General features: G+C 36.6%; 1 protein-coding gene across 7 annotated transcripts; it reads right to left on the bottom strand.

Annotated features, from left to right (window-relative positions):
* Positions 1-8,259: 8,259 nt before the first annotated feature.
* Positions 8,260-15,561, bottom strand: LOC122088236 (ABC transporter C family member 8). Of its 7 annotated transcripts, none has more exons than XM_042657451.1 (13): positions 14,822-15,559; positions 12,329-14,268; positions 11,918-12,238; positions 11,674-11,760; positions 11,252-11,585; positions 10,974-11,137; positions 10,616-10,780; positions 10,228-10,522; positions 9,939-10,153; positions 9,379-9,684; positions 9,089-9,152; positions 8,746-8,985; positions 8,260-8,521 (listed from the first exon to the last, which is right to left on the bottom strand). In XM_042657451.1, exons 1-13 carry the CDS (start codon positions 14,880-14,882, stop codon positions 8,394-8,396), a joined length of 4,320 nt encoding a protein of 1,439 aa, XP_042513385.1. In that variant the 5' UTR covers positions 14,883-15,559; the 3' UTR covers positions 8,260-8,393. The 7 variants fall into 7 exon arrangements, with proteins under 7 accessions (XP_042513385.1, XP_042513392.1, XP_042513371.1 ...); XM_042657458.1 differs by having other exon boundaries at positions 10,974-11,585; positions 12,329-13,769; positions 13,905-14,268; XM_042657437.1 differs by having other exon boundaries at positions 10,243-10,522; positions 10,974-11,585; positions 14,822-15,560.
* Between the last annotated feature and the right edge of the window lie 442 nt (positions 15,562-16,003).

The following is a 16,003-nucleotide window of genomic DNA, read 5'->3' as shown; positions in this document are numbered from 1 at the left end:
TTCTCATGCCAAGTCAATAAAAGCATAGAAGAAGGTGTCACACTGTTTATATAGAGGGAACCTACATGTCAAAGATTAGTTTTATTTTATATTTCAAAAAATTAAAAAATTAATATTTGTACCATTTTGTAGAATGTTATGATTTATAATATTATCTAAATGATCCATTATGGAAACATATTTGTTTTAATAATTTTTATAATTCAAATAAAGGAAAAAAAAAAAAAAAACTGAAGTTAGCTTGTTCAACACACTTCTATACATGACATTAGCTCCATCCAAATAAATAAAATCTAGATAACATCTAGATGTTAAACTCATATCAACTACTAAGGGTTTGTTATCAACTAGGATTAATCCAAATTTGATGAATATGTGCACCTCATTGGCTCTATATATAATAATATGGAGATTATATTTTGGGACAACATCATCTCTTCATTTACTTAGAAGAATTAACTAATATTAGCAAATGACATAAGTCATTGCATGCACACAAGTGGGTATCTTATTCAATTTCTAGCTTTCTAGCGCTTAGCGTATTAGGATAAAAAATTAGAGATATTTTTAAAGTATTTTGGAGGACATTCTACTTTAAGGCCGTCTCATAATATCTAACAAATAAATAAAAGAAAAAGAGATCAAAACGATAACACAAAACTGTTTCCCACGAATGAAAGAATGGAGGATCGAATTTTCAAATAAGGAACATCTAATGAGAAAAAAGAATGTGGGGTCCAAGAATGAAATGTGAGAAGGTGTGTGCAAGAATCTGCATGTTGGTTTTGTGAACTTCTTTTTACTTAAAAAAAAACATTATCTTATGAACAAGTTGATTATTAAAAAATTATATTTTTTGTGTCAAATAATAGCTTTTACCCATAGAATGACTGACACATAGTCCTAACTACATAAGCCTTTAGATGCTTTTCTTCTATTTTATCCCATACACTTGCTTCCATTTTAAGTAAACAAAAACTGATTACACTCATAAAGTAAAATTGTGATCCCTTGACAAAAGTAAACAACTTCATGATTCATCCGACCTTTCCAGATATGGAATCATATTAATGAAATTATATTTGTGGCATGGTTTTAAAAAAGCCAAATTTTATTGGCTGGGATGAACTAAAACCAATGTATTCAGTATTTTATTTTCCTATAAAGTGATCATATCGATCATAACTTTGGGAAACTAGCCAATAATATCTTATTTATTTTTTTAACCCCTCCACAAACTCCAAGGCACAGTTACACCTTTATTTATTTTATTAATATTTTATATTAATCTAAACAAAAATTTATTTTCCAGACGATTCATAAGGGAATGAGCTTCTAACTCAGTGACAAGCAACAAATTACTTAAGCACTAACATAAGATGAGGGAAGAGGGCCTCATTCGATCATCCTGCTAATCCACCATTTTGAAATATAGTTATAGTAGGTTTTTTTTTTTTTTTAAATAGAAAATTACTGATCATTATGTGAATTAACAACGGCTTCAGACCAACATAGGTCATATAGCCAAGGAGTGGAAAATAATTATAGTAGGTTAGTAGTCACTAAAAGTGTGACCAATGGATCCCTATCTAATTCCAATGTGAGTCTTGTACTGAAGAAAAAATATTTTATAGAAATTCAATTTTTTTTTTTAAATATATTTTAAAGGGAGTACACAACATTTAGTTAATAGGATCTCAAAGGTTATTTGGTTGGTTGGTTATTTATCCATAGTTTGAGTCACATTAAACGGATTATAATCAATCTTATGCTAATCCAGATATAAACAAGCTATAAATTGGGTTATGAATGATTGATCATCGGTGTCGATCTATCCTGATCGACTGTCTATCAAGCTACAATCAAATAAATAATAGTTGATCTAAACCTAACACCAGATTGTTTACTAGCCGATCAGTTCCAATCAGGCTTAGCAGAGCGGGACCAACTTTTAGCATTCCTATGTTTAAGCAGCGAAGGGACATGCATATACATGAGGGGGGAATAAAGAAATGGAAGTAGTTTTTTGCATGAAAGCACATCCATGACTCTCTCTCTCTCTCCTCCCACAACGAAAAGATAAATATATTAATTCATCGAGAGAGGAAAGAGATAGACTCAAGAAACCACTAGGGTATACTGTGTTCCCAGACAGATTCATTTTAGAAAGGAAGGGGGGTTGGGAGGACAAAAAGGGTAAAGTGGCTAAAGAGCAGTAAAAGTCAAAAAAGTCCCTGAACCCGTGGAGATTGTCACCATCGATGAAACGAAAAGGCTTATGCTGTTAGATTCATGGATTCTCGTGACGACGAGCCAAACAAACCCTCCGCGTGAACTAAGAAGACCTTTTTCTCTTCTCCAGGATTCCAGAATATGCCAAATAGAGAGGTATATTCGTATTTTCAGCTAATATATGAGAATTCTTCAGCACGCACGTGTCGGAAAAGGAGACGCGTTGTGTGGGCAATTGTTCGTCCCTGTTCACAGTTCGCACTCTCTCTCGTCCTTGGGTAAAACTGTAAAAGGGTGAGGGGACCACATGAGGCATTGATGATTGAACTCATGGTTTGAGACGGCCGATCCGAATTGGTATCAACATAAACCGATTTGACCATATTTCTCTCTCTTAAATTTCGATCGATCTGATTTTTTTTTTTTTTTTATCAACATGAAGTTGATTCGAAAGATAATTCTCATGATATCACTTTCAATTATGGATTTAGTTACGGGTATTGGTACTGGGATTGATATCTATTAATATTGATCTAGATTAGATCGAATCGATACGTGTAAATCAATTTTGCATTTTCTTTAAAAGAAAAAAATTACATTTTCTTTAAAAGAAAAAAATTACATTTTCTTTATGATTTTACCCGTAAAATGATATGGGTAATCGATTCGGATTGGTTAAGTATTGGTATCGATCTCAACTAATAATGATACGATATGATCGATCCGATTTTGATACCTAAATCCATGCCTTCAACTCAAGTTCAATGCACAGATCTTGAAATTAAGCGAGGACAAATTAATGTATCTACTGAAAATGTTTTTAAAGTGATGACTCCCAAATTCAATTGAATATGAACCATTTTGGGAGCATGTTGACTATGTTGATAACAATGAAAAATATCATACTCAAGTCACATTGCTTAACAAGACTTTGAACCAGTTCAAACCTAGGGCAAATTGTGGAAAACTCAATTTTTTTTTAAAAAAATCAAAGGCAAAACCGTCTATTCCAAACATGGTTTCATTTATCACTCTGGTATCGGCCGTATTAGATTGGAATCGACTGAGACCAATACCCAGTCTCTGACCGATTTGAGTCAATTATCCGTATCGTTTCAGGGGTAAGATAGTAAAAGCCTAGTACTTAAAAATAAATAAATAAATAAAAAAAAAAACCCACCGATCTGATACCGATACCATCCCCTAAAACCTTGATTCCAAATGGATCCGTATTACATTGATTTCCAAGGTGACTAATCCTTAAACCATGATTAAACCATAATGAATTTTTTAAAGTTTTTTATTTCCTTGATCGTAGGGATGTAGTGTTAGGATATTCGATCCATCATATGGTAAGGTTCCAAGTTACCTAATGATTTACGAATATAAGTTCACAATCTACTAAATGAGAGAGAGAAAGCAAGGGACCAAGGAGGATGATATTAATAGCTTACGTAAGGAGAGAGTGAGAATTCTTAATTTTCACTCCATGTAGTTATCCCCTCCCTTTCTATTTATAGCTACACGAAGAGATAAGTCTTGAATTCGAAGACATTAAGTTTATTAAATACCAAGTTAAGTCTCTTGAATTCAAAGAAATCACAAAAATGCTTAGTTTTGTCTTTTAAAATTTGAACACATAAATCATATTAAATGTGAAGTTACATTTCTTAAATTCAAAGAAATATATAGATTAAACACGGAGTTTTGTCTTTTGAATTTGGAGACAAGCTTATTCAATATGAAGAAATAAAGTGTCATGGATTTAAAGTCTCATTTAATGGTTGCCTCTCTTAATATCTTTGTTTAGTTAATCAAGTCAATAAGTGAAATCTCATTGCCTAATCCACCTAGGTCTCATAATGTGTGTCTACCTCTATTTCTCAAGTAAAATCACTAGCACACAAGAACATCTAGAAATTGATATAACGTTTAAGCCCTCAAAAGTAGATTACTTATCAATTAACCCCTCTACTTTGTAATATCACATAATAGACCTACAGGCATGGGAATAGATAATATTACCACATTGGTCCATTGGAACACCTTATACGATAGAGAATCCGAATCATCGATTAGATATAAAAAATGTTATCAAAATATTTGGAGGATAACTATTAATATATAATAACATTTTAAATTCTTTTGTAAATAATTTACAAAACTACCACTTGACTATGAATTTTGTCTAATGAACATAATTTCTCTTTCTTGTTATTCACTCTATATAAGAAGTGGATTCCTTGTCGAACATCGCTCTCCTTTAAAGATAATTATTAAGAATTTGATCCATTGATATATAGCTAGGGAGCCAACATTCGTTAGTATACCATCACCCACAATACTTAATTGCAACAATGAGGAACTCTTAGGTTTAGGGGACCAATTATAATCTATTAATGAGAATCTTTTTCCAAACACAACAAACAGTAATCCATTAAAGATTCTCAAGTGATCCAACTCAATATACCCATGAACGTATATTAACATTTGTATAGTTCTGTTTGGAATCTCTATTCCTCAAAACACATAATGTGACAATCGATTGAACAAAATACTAAGTTTTGTCCCTAATTATGAATGATTTAAAAGTTTCAAACTAGTTAAATACAAATAAATGTCTTGAAATTCTTAAAAAAAAAAAATGGCATTCTTATATAACTTTGTGTTTACTTTGAGCCACTTCCTTTCTTCATTTGTGGCTAAAATTTTAATAGTAAGATTGATGCAGATTTTTTTTTTTTTTTGCCTACTTTTATTTTCTTGCCTCAATATATTTTTTTTCAAATTCAAGCTTGAAAATTTTCTTGCTTCTTGATTGATTTTATGATATGTTTCATGAAAAAAAAGGATTTTTTTCACACCCTGGTTGTAGCACCGCTAGTCCAAAGGTGTTGACAAACATTTTCAATTCAAATTTCTCCACGATTAATTTGTTACATGGGTAAGTGTAGTTAAGTGTTATCGAAGTTTACTATTGAAGTTGAACAGACAAAACTACAGGTTCAAAGGGTTCCTCGTTAGGCCAAAAAAAATATTCAAGAAAAAAAATTTGAAATTAGACAAATGGAGCTGGCTGTTTGCACAAAATTGATTCTTGCTAGTCAAACCAACTGTTAACAACATCTTCCCACTTCCCAGGCAGTGGCCCTCTATTAGATAGGCATGGATAGAAAGGGCAAGGAGATAATAAAATAAAACCAAGCAAAGCTTTTTTTCTTAATCTTTGGGCTTACTCCTTTTTTCCTCTGCTGTCTCTGCTCTCCACAGAAATCTTTTCTTAATCTTTGGGCTTACCCCTTTTATCATGGCTTTTGCTAACTTTAGCTTATTGGACATTGCAGGGTATCCATCTGTATTTTTATAATTAATTTCTGAGCTAGAAGGATTGGTGTGAACTTAAGCTTTGGTGCTTTAAATAATAAATAATAATAAATAAATAATAAATAATAAATAATAAAAAATCTTTGGTGGGTAGTATAAGCAAACTAGGGAATATATTATCTATATTCTGAACGTATACCATAGTCTCCACCCTCAAGTCTCCAGCCTTTGTTTTTAGACCAAAGAGTAGCCAACCTATTTAATCTATTAGCCCATATTAAACAATTAAAAACTACCACAAATGCATAAGCAAGTGTCTAAAATTCAGAAACATCATTCCTAATTGGGAAGTTTCTGGTTGAAGATAATAAATAAACTTAAAGGAAAGGGTTCTAAAGGACAAATCTTTTAGACAAATAGACCCTAAGATGCTTTGTTCATATTTGAAATTTTCAATCCAATTAAAAAATTTAATTGTAAAATTGAGCTTTTGAAAATCTATGATCATGAGAGAGTGTACAAAAGGGTATTTAATTGGATTAGATTCTTAATTATGACATGGTCAATATTAATGATGTGGCCAACATTACCACCACATCAGCAATAGTGTTGCTATTAGTGGTAGTTTTCTAAATCACTAGCGATGTTTCATATGGGTCCTGGGCCTACTGGCTTCACATTTGAAGGCAACTCCATATTTGCCTGAGTAAGTGAGAGATTGAGAAGCCAGTCAACAATCCATTGTATCTAAGGTTCGGACTTCGCCGGAGATTCATAAAGACTGCCGGAGAAGGAAGCAGCATATTGAAAGGTGGCATGATTGGTTCTGATGGAGGTTAGTACACTCCCATCATTGCTTAATGTTTTTCATTGCCAATGCTCGAGGTTTTACAGTCAATCTATACCATTCTCTAGTATTTTAGTGTCAAAATTACCATATCAATCTTCCACGTGACAAAAATGAAGCACCCTCTTAAAAATTTCTTTCCAAGTAGGGTGCTTGGACAAACTTTTTCCATAGATTAAATGAGAAGGACTAATGAAAATGTTTCAATTAATATAAGATAAAAGTATTCCCATCAGTTGATCATCTTCTTCTCCATAAATGTCGAACAATAAAGATACCTAAAACAAAGCAACAAACAGTACCTTAGAGAAGGGACTCCTGTACTATAAAGTAAAAACATATCTAAGACTAAGTAACAGAGAATGAAGAAGGGACTCTTCTACTTATCTAAAGGTGAAACCATATAAAAAATGATTAACTGACAATGCCTAAGAGGACCATAACTTGAGAACTAGCAAAATGGAGTGGCTGCTCCGGATTGGCCACTCTGACCGATTCGATCGAATGCATGGCGGGCACGTGGCATCATTGAACATCTTATTTTCATGGGCTAGCATATCCCTGGCCAAAGAAACCACCTGAATGAGGCATGAAAAACTGTGGCTGCATTTGAATAGAGCCTTGCCTAGTAAAAGTATATCAGTTAAGGAAAAGGTTATCAAAACATTGAGGGGGATCAAACATAAGAACAAGTAGCTCGAGAAAACCCATTAGCTTTGTCCTAGAGTGCATATGACTTGATCCCTCCAGAAAATCTAAATATCCACATTCCCATTATCAATACACAAGGTATAAAGAGAATATTCTCACACATCTAGTACTGGAAGCTCTGTAATTTTCCTGATATAGTACCCTCATCAAGTGTCTTTCAGGAATTACATTGTAGGTTAGGTGGTAACCCTCCTTCCTTCCATGTACTCGAATTCTCATCCAAATTTATCCATCTTCCAAGCCCAGACCACAGAGATTCAATGTTCCTTCTATTACATACTTCAGAATTGACCCACTAGTCCTCTGTCCTTTATGTTCTGCATACTCTTTTCTTCCTAGCATGGTTTTTTTCCTACAAACAGATCCATCACCTAAAGCCAATTCACAAATGGTGTACTAATCCTCTTTCCTTCTATAGTGTGCACACATTTTTATCTTCCTTTGACAGGTTTGTTTCTATAGACCCATCTCCTAAAATTACCCCACAAGTAGTGGTAGTCCTCATTAAGACTAAACAATTTTCCATCATTAACGAAGGCCGCAGTACTCTCTCAGGTTTGAAAATCTGGGAATGGAGATTCTCAAGCTTATATTTTCCACTAGTCTCTCCTTTCAAGTACAAGAAGTTCCAGACAGAAATACCCATCATCTAAGCCTGCATATTTTCTTGATGCTGCCGGCGACTTTTTCTTCTTTCGATCGTCTTGTAGCTACAAACACATCCATCACCTAAAGCCACTCTATTACTATGGTCCTCATCAGCATTGCAATCTTGCATAAGCAAGCGAGGAGGTGAAATGTGATATTTGAAAACACAGGAAAGGAGATTCCTAGGCTTCTGATCACTGTAGATAATGGATTCAGCCTCTAATGCAGGTGATTGGCTAGCTTTGATCCTGATTCCCATTGGCTTCTGAGGCTAAGAGTAGTGCCGCTTCCATTTTGGAGCTTTCTGGCAGTGTTAGTAGTGATAGTTCTCTTAATCATGTTAAGTTCACTGGGAATGGTTGTACTATATCCCTCTTAGACTTCTATTTTATTGGGGGGGGGGGGGGGTGAGAGAAGGTGTGAACGAGGAGGCTTCAACCCAAGACCATCTGGTAGGATGGGCTTTAGCACTCCCTCTTAGACTTTTGAGACTTTTGGAAAGAAAAAACTTCATATCTCATTCCTTCTTTCTTATTTGGGTTTTTAACTCATTTATTTTTCCCTGTTACATAACAGAGTATACAATTTTATAAATATCTGATTGGAAATAGTCTACAAATTACTTTCCCTTTCATTGGTAGTTGCTGAGACCTTGCATAGAGTTCCCACGGCAGCTGGACCAGTACTCAGCCACAAGCTTAGAAAAGTAGGAGTTGACTTCCATGAGTTTTGAAGGTTCATCAAATTCCACCAGTTTCCCTACAACATCAAGATCCAGAGTCAGATTCATGCAATTAAACTAACAAAAAGACAAAATCATCTTACTCCAACATCATCAAGTCATGATCAGTTTTTCATAAGATCCTATTTGTGTTTTAGCTTCAATGGAGCCAGAGCCCAGTCCATTTTACTCTGGCCTTTGGCTGTGCTTCCTGCATACCTATGCATATATCATACTGTATCTTGAAAAGAGTGAAGTATACCATAAGAGAGGACCATGACCATGTCACTGTCTATAACAGTGGGGACTCTGTGGGCCACAGTTACCACAGTGCATCTTGAGAATTCCTGCCTGATGATTCTCTGTAGGACGGCATCTGTTGCCGAATCAATTGAAGCAGTTGCTTCATCTAGAACTAGAATTCTATTTCTTTTGAGAAGAACTCGACCCAAGCAGAAAAGTTGGCGTTGCCCGGCACTCCAGTTTTCACCTTCATCACTCACTGTTGGACCAAGCAAAATTGAGAATAAAATATTTACATTCCATTAGAACTGTATATAATTGAATAATTTCATTTCCTTTCTAGTGGCTAAAATTCAACTCACCTGATGAGTCTAAGAGATTCGGAAGACTAAGAACTGTACTCTTCAATTGGCACTTCTCTATGGCCTGCAAAAAGGAAACATGATGAGGTCCTTGGTAATTAAAATATGTACATTAACACATGAAACCTTAGATGGGAAAATAAATTAGTGCCTAATGCATAAAGTTTGCAGCTATCAGAATTATTAAAGATTTGAGCTCAATCCTGCATATTCAATCAAATGAAACCTAACGATATGCAACTGAAAATATTCAGAGTTCAGATTTTTTGGCATTAGGATCAGGTGGATACCTCCCAAATCTCATTGTCAGAATAGAGGCCTAGAGGATCCAAGTTAGTTCGAATGCTACCCCTAAAGAGAGCTGGTTCTTGTGGGATGATGCTGAGTTTCATTCTCAGGTCCTTCAGTCCAATAGAGCAAATGTCCAATCCATCTATGAAAATTCTTCCGCTAACAGGTTCTACGAGACGGAACAAAGCACTTATCAATGTAGTCTTGCCGCTACCAGTTCTTCCAACAACTCCTACTCTAGCTCCTTCTTTGAAAGTACAGCTGATTCCCTTGAGAACTAGTGGAGCATTCGGGCGATATTTTATCTGAAACCAACAGATAAATTCATGAAAAAAAAATTGAGATTAACAGTGGTTTGGGATCAATGATATTTACTTAACATGTTTGAATTCTCCCAATATAAAATACTTGGTACAGGCTAAACAATAGAAGACACTAACCCATAGCCCTTAACCATTTTGTAGTGTGCCACATGATAACATGAAAATATGGATACGTGGAGGGAATTCAAGTGTCTGAAGTTAAAAAAAAGGATAAATGAATGAATTTGAGAGATCACCTTCAAATCAAGCAACTCTATCCTTCCCTGGGAGGGCCATGAGGATGGTGGCCTTTTGTCATCCACAATTGCAGGAGGTTCTGATGGTATGTGCATGAATTGTTTTATCCGTTCAACAGATACAATATAGTTGGCTAAGCTGCAGTACCATCTAGATGTAAACACTAGGGTACTTGTCAGCGTGAGAGCATAGGAAAGAGAGAGCCCAACAAATCCTGCAAAAGAGAAAAAAGTAATTATGAGTTGAGCATTCTTTGACGGTAAAAGATAGACCTCATGATCAAAATACCTGGAGTAACAGCACCCTGTGGAAGCAAAACAAGGAGAAGAGCAATGGTGAATAGGGTCAAATTCTGGAGCAGTTCTATTCTTATGACTAACCATTCCATGGCAGCATTAGAATGAAAGAAAAGTTTTGCATCCATGTCAATGAGCTTTAGGTAATTCTGGAAGAACCTGTCCATCATATCAAAAGCTCTTATTGTGACCACTCCGAGTGACGTCTCTGCCGCATGGTTCATAACAGGCGCTTTGGTTGTTCCATTAATTCTTATCAGCTCCCTTGCAGAGGCTAGATAGTATCTCTTTATTTAAACACCAAAACAAAATAATGCCTTCAGACTTCTCTGATCAAAAGTAACAACAAAGACCAAATGGAGAGTTCATACGAGTACCACCTGAACACAACTTGTAGCTATCATAGCAAGAATTGCTACGAAGATAATTTGCCATGTGACTGAGGTTGCGACTCCTATGTTGCCTATTACTTCAATGGCACCGGCCATCACAAATGACATGGAGAAAGGGATGTCGAAATCCAACACACTTAAATCTGATGATGCCTGCAAGATATGCAACCAAAATTACTAAGCCTTAGTTGCCAATGGATTTTGAAGGCATTATAGTTCCTTTAAAAATATAGTCAAACACATCCTTAGCATAAAGTACATCTTTATCCACACAAGTAATTTGGCCATAAATCAGCACTTCAAAATTGTAGGCAAGGCGATCCATTGATAAAAAAGAAAAACTTACCCGTGCTAAGATCCTACCAATAGGAGTTGAATCAAAGAAGAGCATGGGAGCCTTGAATACTGAATTGGTGAAACCCGAAAAAAAAGCTTTTGAAGCCTTCAATCCTAGATGGGCTGCAAACCAGGACCTTAGAAATGCAAACACTGCACTAATGGCTGAAATTCCTGCATAGGTTCCAATTAAGATGCCACTGCCGATGTGAGGAATCTGTATAGCTACAGCAAGCCAATAGGTTGCAGCAAGCTGGAGAGCAATAAAAGCAATCTGAGAAAATGTACTTAAACCAAGAAGAAGTGATCCTTTCGAGACACTTAGGTAATCCAAGTATGGCTTCCAACCAACATCACCAATCTCCTTCTCCTCATCTTCTGTTAGCTGGATTCCAGCCTGAGGCTTCACCGAAATCTCTGCCTCGCTGTTCTGTTTCGTGGGGTAGGCTCCCATAGACTGATCCAATCTATTTACTTCTGATTCACCCCCATGTCCATCAATTTCAGGATCCAATACTGTTATTGCATCTTTATGTGCATTCACAAGCTGTTCAAATGCTGTGCCAGCCATCAAGAGGTCCTTGAAACTTCCCATTTGAATGATTTCTCTACCTTCCATAACCTGGAAAGCAAGAAGCAAATGATTATCAATATATTTTTGAGAATGCAGAGATACATTAGGAAGGATAATTAAAAGCATGCATGATCACCAAGATTCTATCTGCAGCAGTGAGAAACTCGATTTGATGAGTTACTAGAATGACAGTTTTCTTTGCCAGAGCACCCATGACACAGTCCTGCAATTACTTCGTTATAGTCAGAAACTACAGAAAAAAATGTATTTCCATATGTAAATCAATTGCATTTAATGCATACTTTTATGCCTATGCATGAAAGCATGAATAAGCATCAATGGAACCAATCTACTGAAAAGACTTTAGCTTATTTTCTTACATTGAATAGAATGGCAGCTGTGTGAGCATCTACTGCACTAAACGGGTCATCAAGAAGATAGATATCTGCATCATTGTAGACTGCTCTAGCAAGTTGTATCCTCTGTTTTTGTCCTCCACTTATGTTGAGCCCTCTCTGCCCAATTTCTGTGAGGTCGCCATGATCAAAGCTCTCTATATCTTTATCAAGTGCACATGCTTTAATAGCCTTACTATAACTTGTCTTGTCCATTGGCTTTCCAAAGAGAATATTGTCACGAATTGTTCCACTCTGAATCCAAGATGTTTGAGAAACATATGCAACAGTCCCAAATACATCAACCTAACACAAGCAACAAGTAACAAAAGTGCATTGAAATTAAATTTAGACCTGAATAAGCTTTCTAAAAATAGAATGAGTTTTAACTCTTACAGTTCCTGAGATTTTGGGTATTTCCCCTAGTATAGCATACAAGAGGGATGATTTCCCAGCACCAACAGGCCCACAAACTGCAACTTTTTCTCCCTTTCTTACTTCAAAATCTAACCCCCTTAGAGTAGTGGCAGTTGTGTATGGATCCCAACTGAAAGCACCAGCACGGATTCTAAGTATATTTGCTGAATCTTGTGGTTGGACCCTCTGCACATGCTCATCATTGAGATCATCTTCCAGCAAAAACACTTGAAGGCGGTTGAAAGATACCTTCACTTGAATCAACATAGACAGAGCATCAGGAATTGTTCTTACAGGCTCTGCAACCATCCGTAGTGCTGCAAGGACTGTGAAAATGGTGCTGGCATCCAATGGGGCAGTTCTCCAAATGGCACATCCCATGAAGATCACTGAAGAAACGATCGTAGGAGACAGCCAGTATAATGCAATGCCATAGGCCTTCTTAACCTGCAACTCAGTTAGCCATTTGAATTCCTTTTCACGGAAGGATTCAATCAAGTTCTTGAACTTAACTTCCCATGACTGTAACTTAATTATTTTCATATTGTTTAGGATCTCAGAAATGGCTCTGAGTCGTTCATCTTGGGCAACCATGATTCGAGATTGACAATTCTGAAGGAACTTTGCAAAGGGGACATTTAGAAAGGCACAGACGATGAGGGGAACCAAACCAGGAAGAACCCCCACACCCACAATAAAAAAAAGTACACCGATGCCAAGGAACAATTGCACTGTAAGACTCCATCCCAAGTGAAACCACCATGGGAATTCACCCATGCGATAAGCATCAACTGCAATGTAGTTAACAATCTCCCCTGTTGTGTGTCTTCTCCTCCCTAGACTAGAGAGCTTGAGCTGCTTCTGGTAAACAGCAACCATCAAAGCAGATCTCATCTGCATACCGCTCCTCCTAGAATTGAAAAACCAATGCCTCTGGGACAAAGACTCTGTGACCTTGATGATCACCAAGCAACCAACTAGGAAGACACCATCAATTGTATTTTCCTCCTTGCACATTGAGTACTGCACAAAGGCATAGAGGAACAGTGGAAGAACCACGACTGTGACTGTCCTAAGAAAGGCATAGACTCCTACAGTTATCATCTCTTTCATGTAAACTTTAGCCAAGGCCCGTATAACTAAGTTGTGAGTATTTGTTGAGTTCTTATCCCTCCTAAAACAACCCCATGCATCATAAAATTTTTGGTATGCTAAGAAGGCTTCATCTTCCGAAGCTAAATCTGGGACATCATCAAGGTTTAATGGTTTTGTGTAACCCAAATGCAGCAGTGGGTGAAGCCAAGAAAATGTCAGACAGCTAATGAAACTGGCTTGGCATAACTCCGTTCGCCGTGTATCACATTTTCCAACTAGAGGTTCAGACAAACTCTGGTCTGGCATGTTCTGAGAAGCTGACTGCCTGAAGTGTTTCCAAGCACAAAGGAGAAGCATTAGGTTGGCAGGCCATGAAACTATGTCTATCATAAGAATACCTTGCATTTTTAACAACACTTCCACATTCAATGCAGAAGTCAGTAATGAAAAGGAGGCCCACCAGACTATAACTAGAACTCTCACCCATCTGATCCTCCGAACGATCAAGGAAACTGCCAAAGATATCCAAACCAGTCCCCTGACAAAATCAACTACCCATCTCAAATTTCTAGCTTCATCATTTCTGTCCAATACATCCAGAACACCAAAAATTATATATGTAAAACCAATGACAGCACAGTAGACTGAAACAGTTACAAAGTGCTTTCGTCTATCCGCATTGATATCACTCTGTCTAACAGAACCAAGAATCAAAAGCACAAAGAAAAGAAACAGAAACAGCACATTTAAACCATCTATCATAAGATTCTGAATGCAAAGAGATCCCAAATCAAATTTTCCTTCACAAAGCCAACACTTCCAACCTGCATATTAATACAAACGTGAAAGAAAAACTTATAAATAACCACAATACGGGTTCTGATAAAAAAAAAAAAATGGAAAACTAGGAGAATATCATAAAACACCAGAATGAAGAGAATCAATGTCATAGACAACTAATAAAATTTATAACTGAAAAATAGAGCATAACATACAGAGCAAAGAGAAAGTCGAGCAATACAAAGAACAAGAGGCGACAAAAACAGAGAAATTAAATGTGAACAAACTCAATAGAAACTCTTCACAGGAATAAAGGACGAAAAAAATCAGATCTTCAGGTAGCTTGAAAAAGAAAATAGAATAACAACATAGTAATATCTGAACAAATGTAAGGAGAAAGCAAGGAAGATTATTATTATTATTTTGTGGGTTTAAATTATCATGAGAAAATTAAAGAATGATTAAAAAAAATCTCTTACATTAGTTTGAATTTGATAAAACTTCAGGAACTTGATGAAATCTTAAATGACAAGATTGGAGGCAACATTTTAGACCAAAAAAAAAATCAATCACATCTGAAAAACATGAAATAGGTACCTAATGATCTCTGGAAGGAAACCATGCTTTGGGCTATTTGCCAGGTTTTCTGCATCACCATTAAGTTAGATCTTGATCTGCTTCAGAATATGCACATTTAAGGAGTCATTTATTGAGTTTAGCTTCTTCTGGTTCTCCAAAGTTCAGGGACTAAAGGCAGAAGTTTGTCTCCATGGCCCATGCACGTTCATGTACTATCACAGTAACTACTTTTTCCTTTTTCAATTCCAAATTAAAACTTCCCTTTCTTCCCTTCTCCAAGAACAAAGGTTCTTTTTGTAATTTGCAGTAAAAAAAAAAGAAGGAAGAAAGTCACCAACCAAATTCCAACACAGTTTTGTCCAGGTGGGTCTCAATGATTCAGCTTCAACAGTTTTAAATTTCACTGCAACCCAACTTAATGATTGAGAAAGACATTTTAAGTTCTTGGAGGTTCTGTTGACCACAAGTTGTGGATTCTCCATGAAAAACTCCATTTACCATGAATCCAGTGAATCCAAAACAAACCACTTCCTAGCTCCTATCATGAAAATGGCGACTGTCCTATAATGAGCAAAGACAGCTCTTTTATTAGCAAAACAAAAGCAAAACTGAAGGGTAGATGACGGATAGGTCTCTCTAATCTTTGCCAGGACCATCTTCAGTTCTTCACCTTGTATACCATGGTGAAGAGAGAAAAAATTTCAGGTTAAAGAGTAAGGGAAAATTACAGGATTAGTCAGAATCGGGTTTCAGTTTACAGAATCATAGATGGGTGATATAGCCAAAATAACCTCTCGGTGGGGGCAATGACACGTGTCACTACTGGGACACGTGTCCTCCGCCAGACGAAGGTTCCAAGAAACCACTCACACTCGAGCACGCTCAATCACCGAGGCACGCCCGCAGAATCACGCGGGATCACGTCGTCTGCATGAGGGGAATATTCCCCCCAGAAGGTTGGACGTATTCGAGTAGGACTCTATCCCCCCAGAAGGTTGGACGTATTCGAGTAGGACTCTAAGAAGGCCGAAGGGGGAAAAACCCTAAGGCCAAAGAGCTATATAAGAAGGCACGAAAGAAAGGGGAAGGTAAGCTCTGGGACCCTCACCATTACCCCCTTATTGAACTGTGCGGCCGACCCTGACTTGAGCGTCGGAGGACTAACCCCGGACAAAGTTCCGGGCCTCCGTCGTCTGTGTT

Source organism: Macadamia integrifolia, chromosome 2 (genome assembly GCF_013358625.1).
Source record: "Macadamia integrifolia cultivar HAES 741 chromosome 2, SCU_Mint_v3, whole genome shotgun sequence".
NCBI lineage: Eukaryota > Viridiplantae > Streptophyta > Magnoliopsida > Proteales > Proteaceae > Macadamia > Macadamia integrifolia.
Note: the sequence above shows the minus strand (reverse complement) of the source record. Positions and strands in the feature narration are given on the sequence as shown.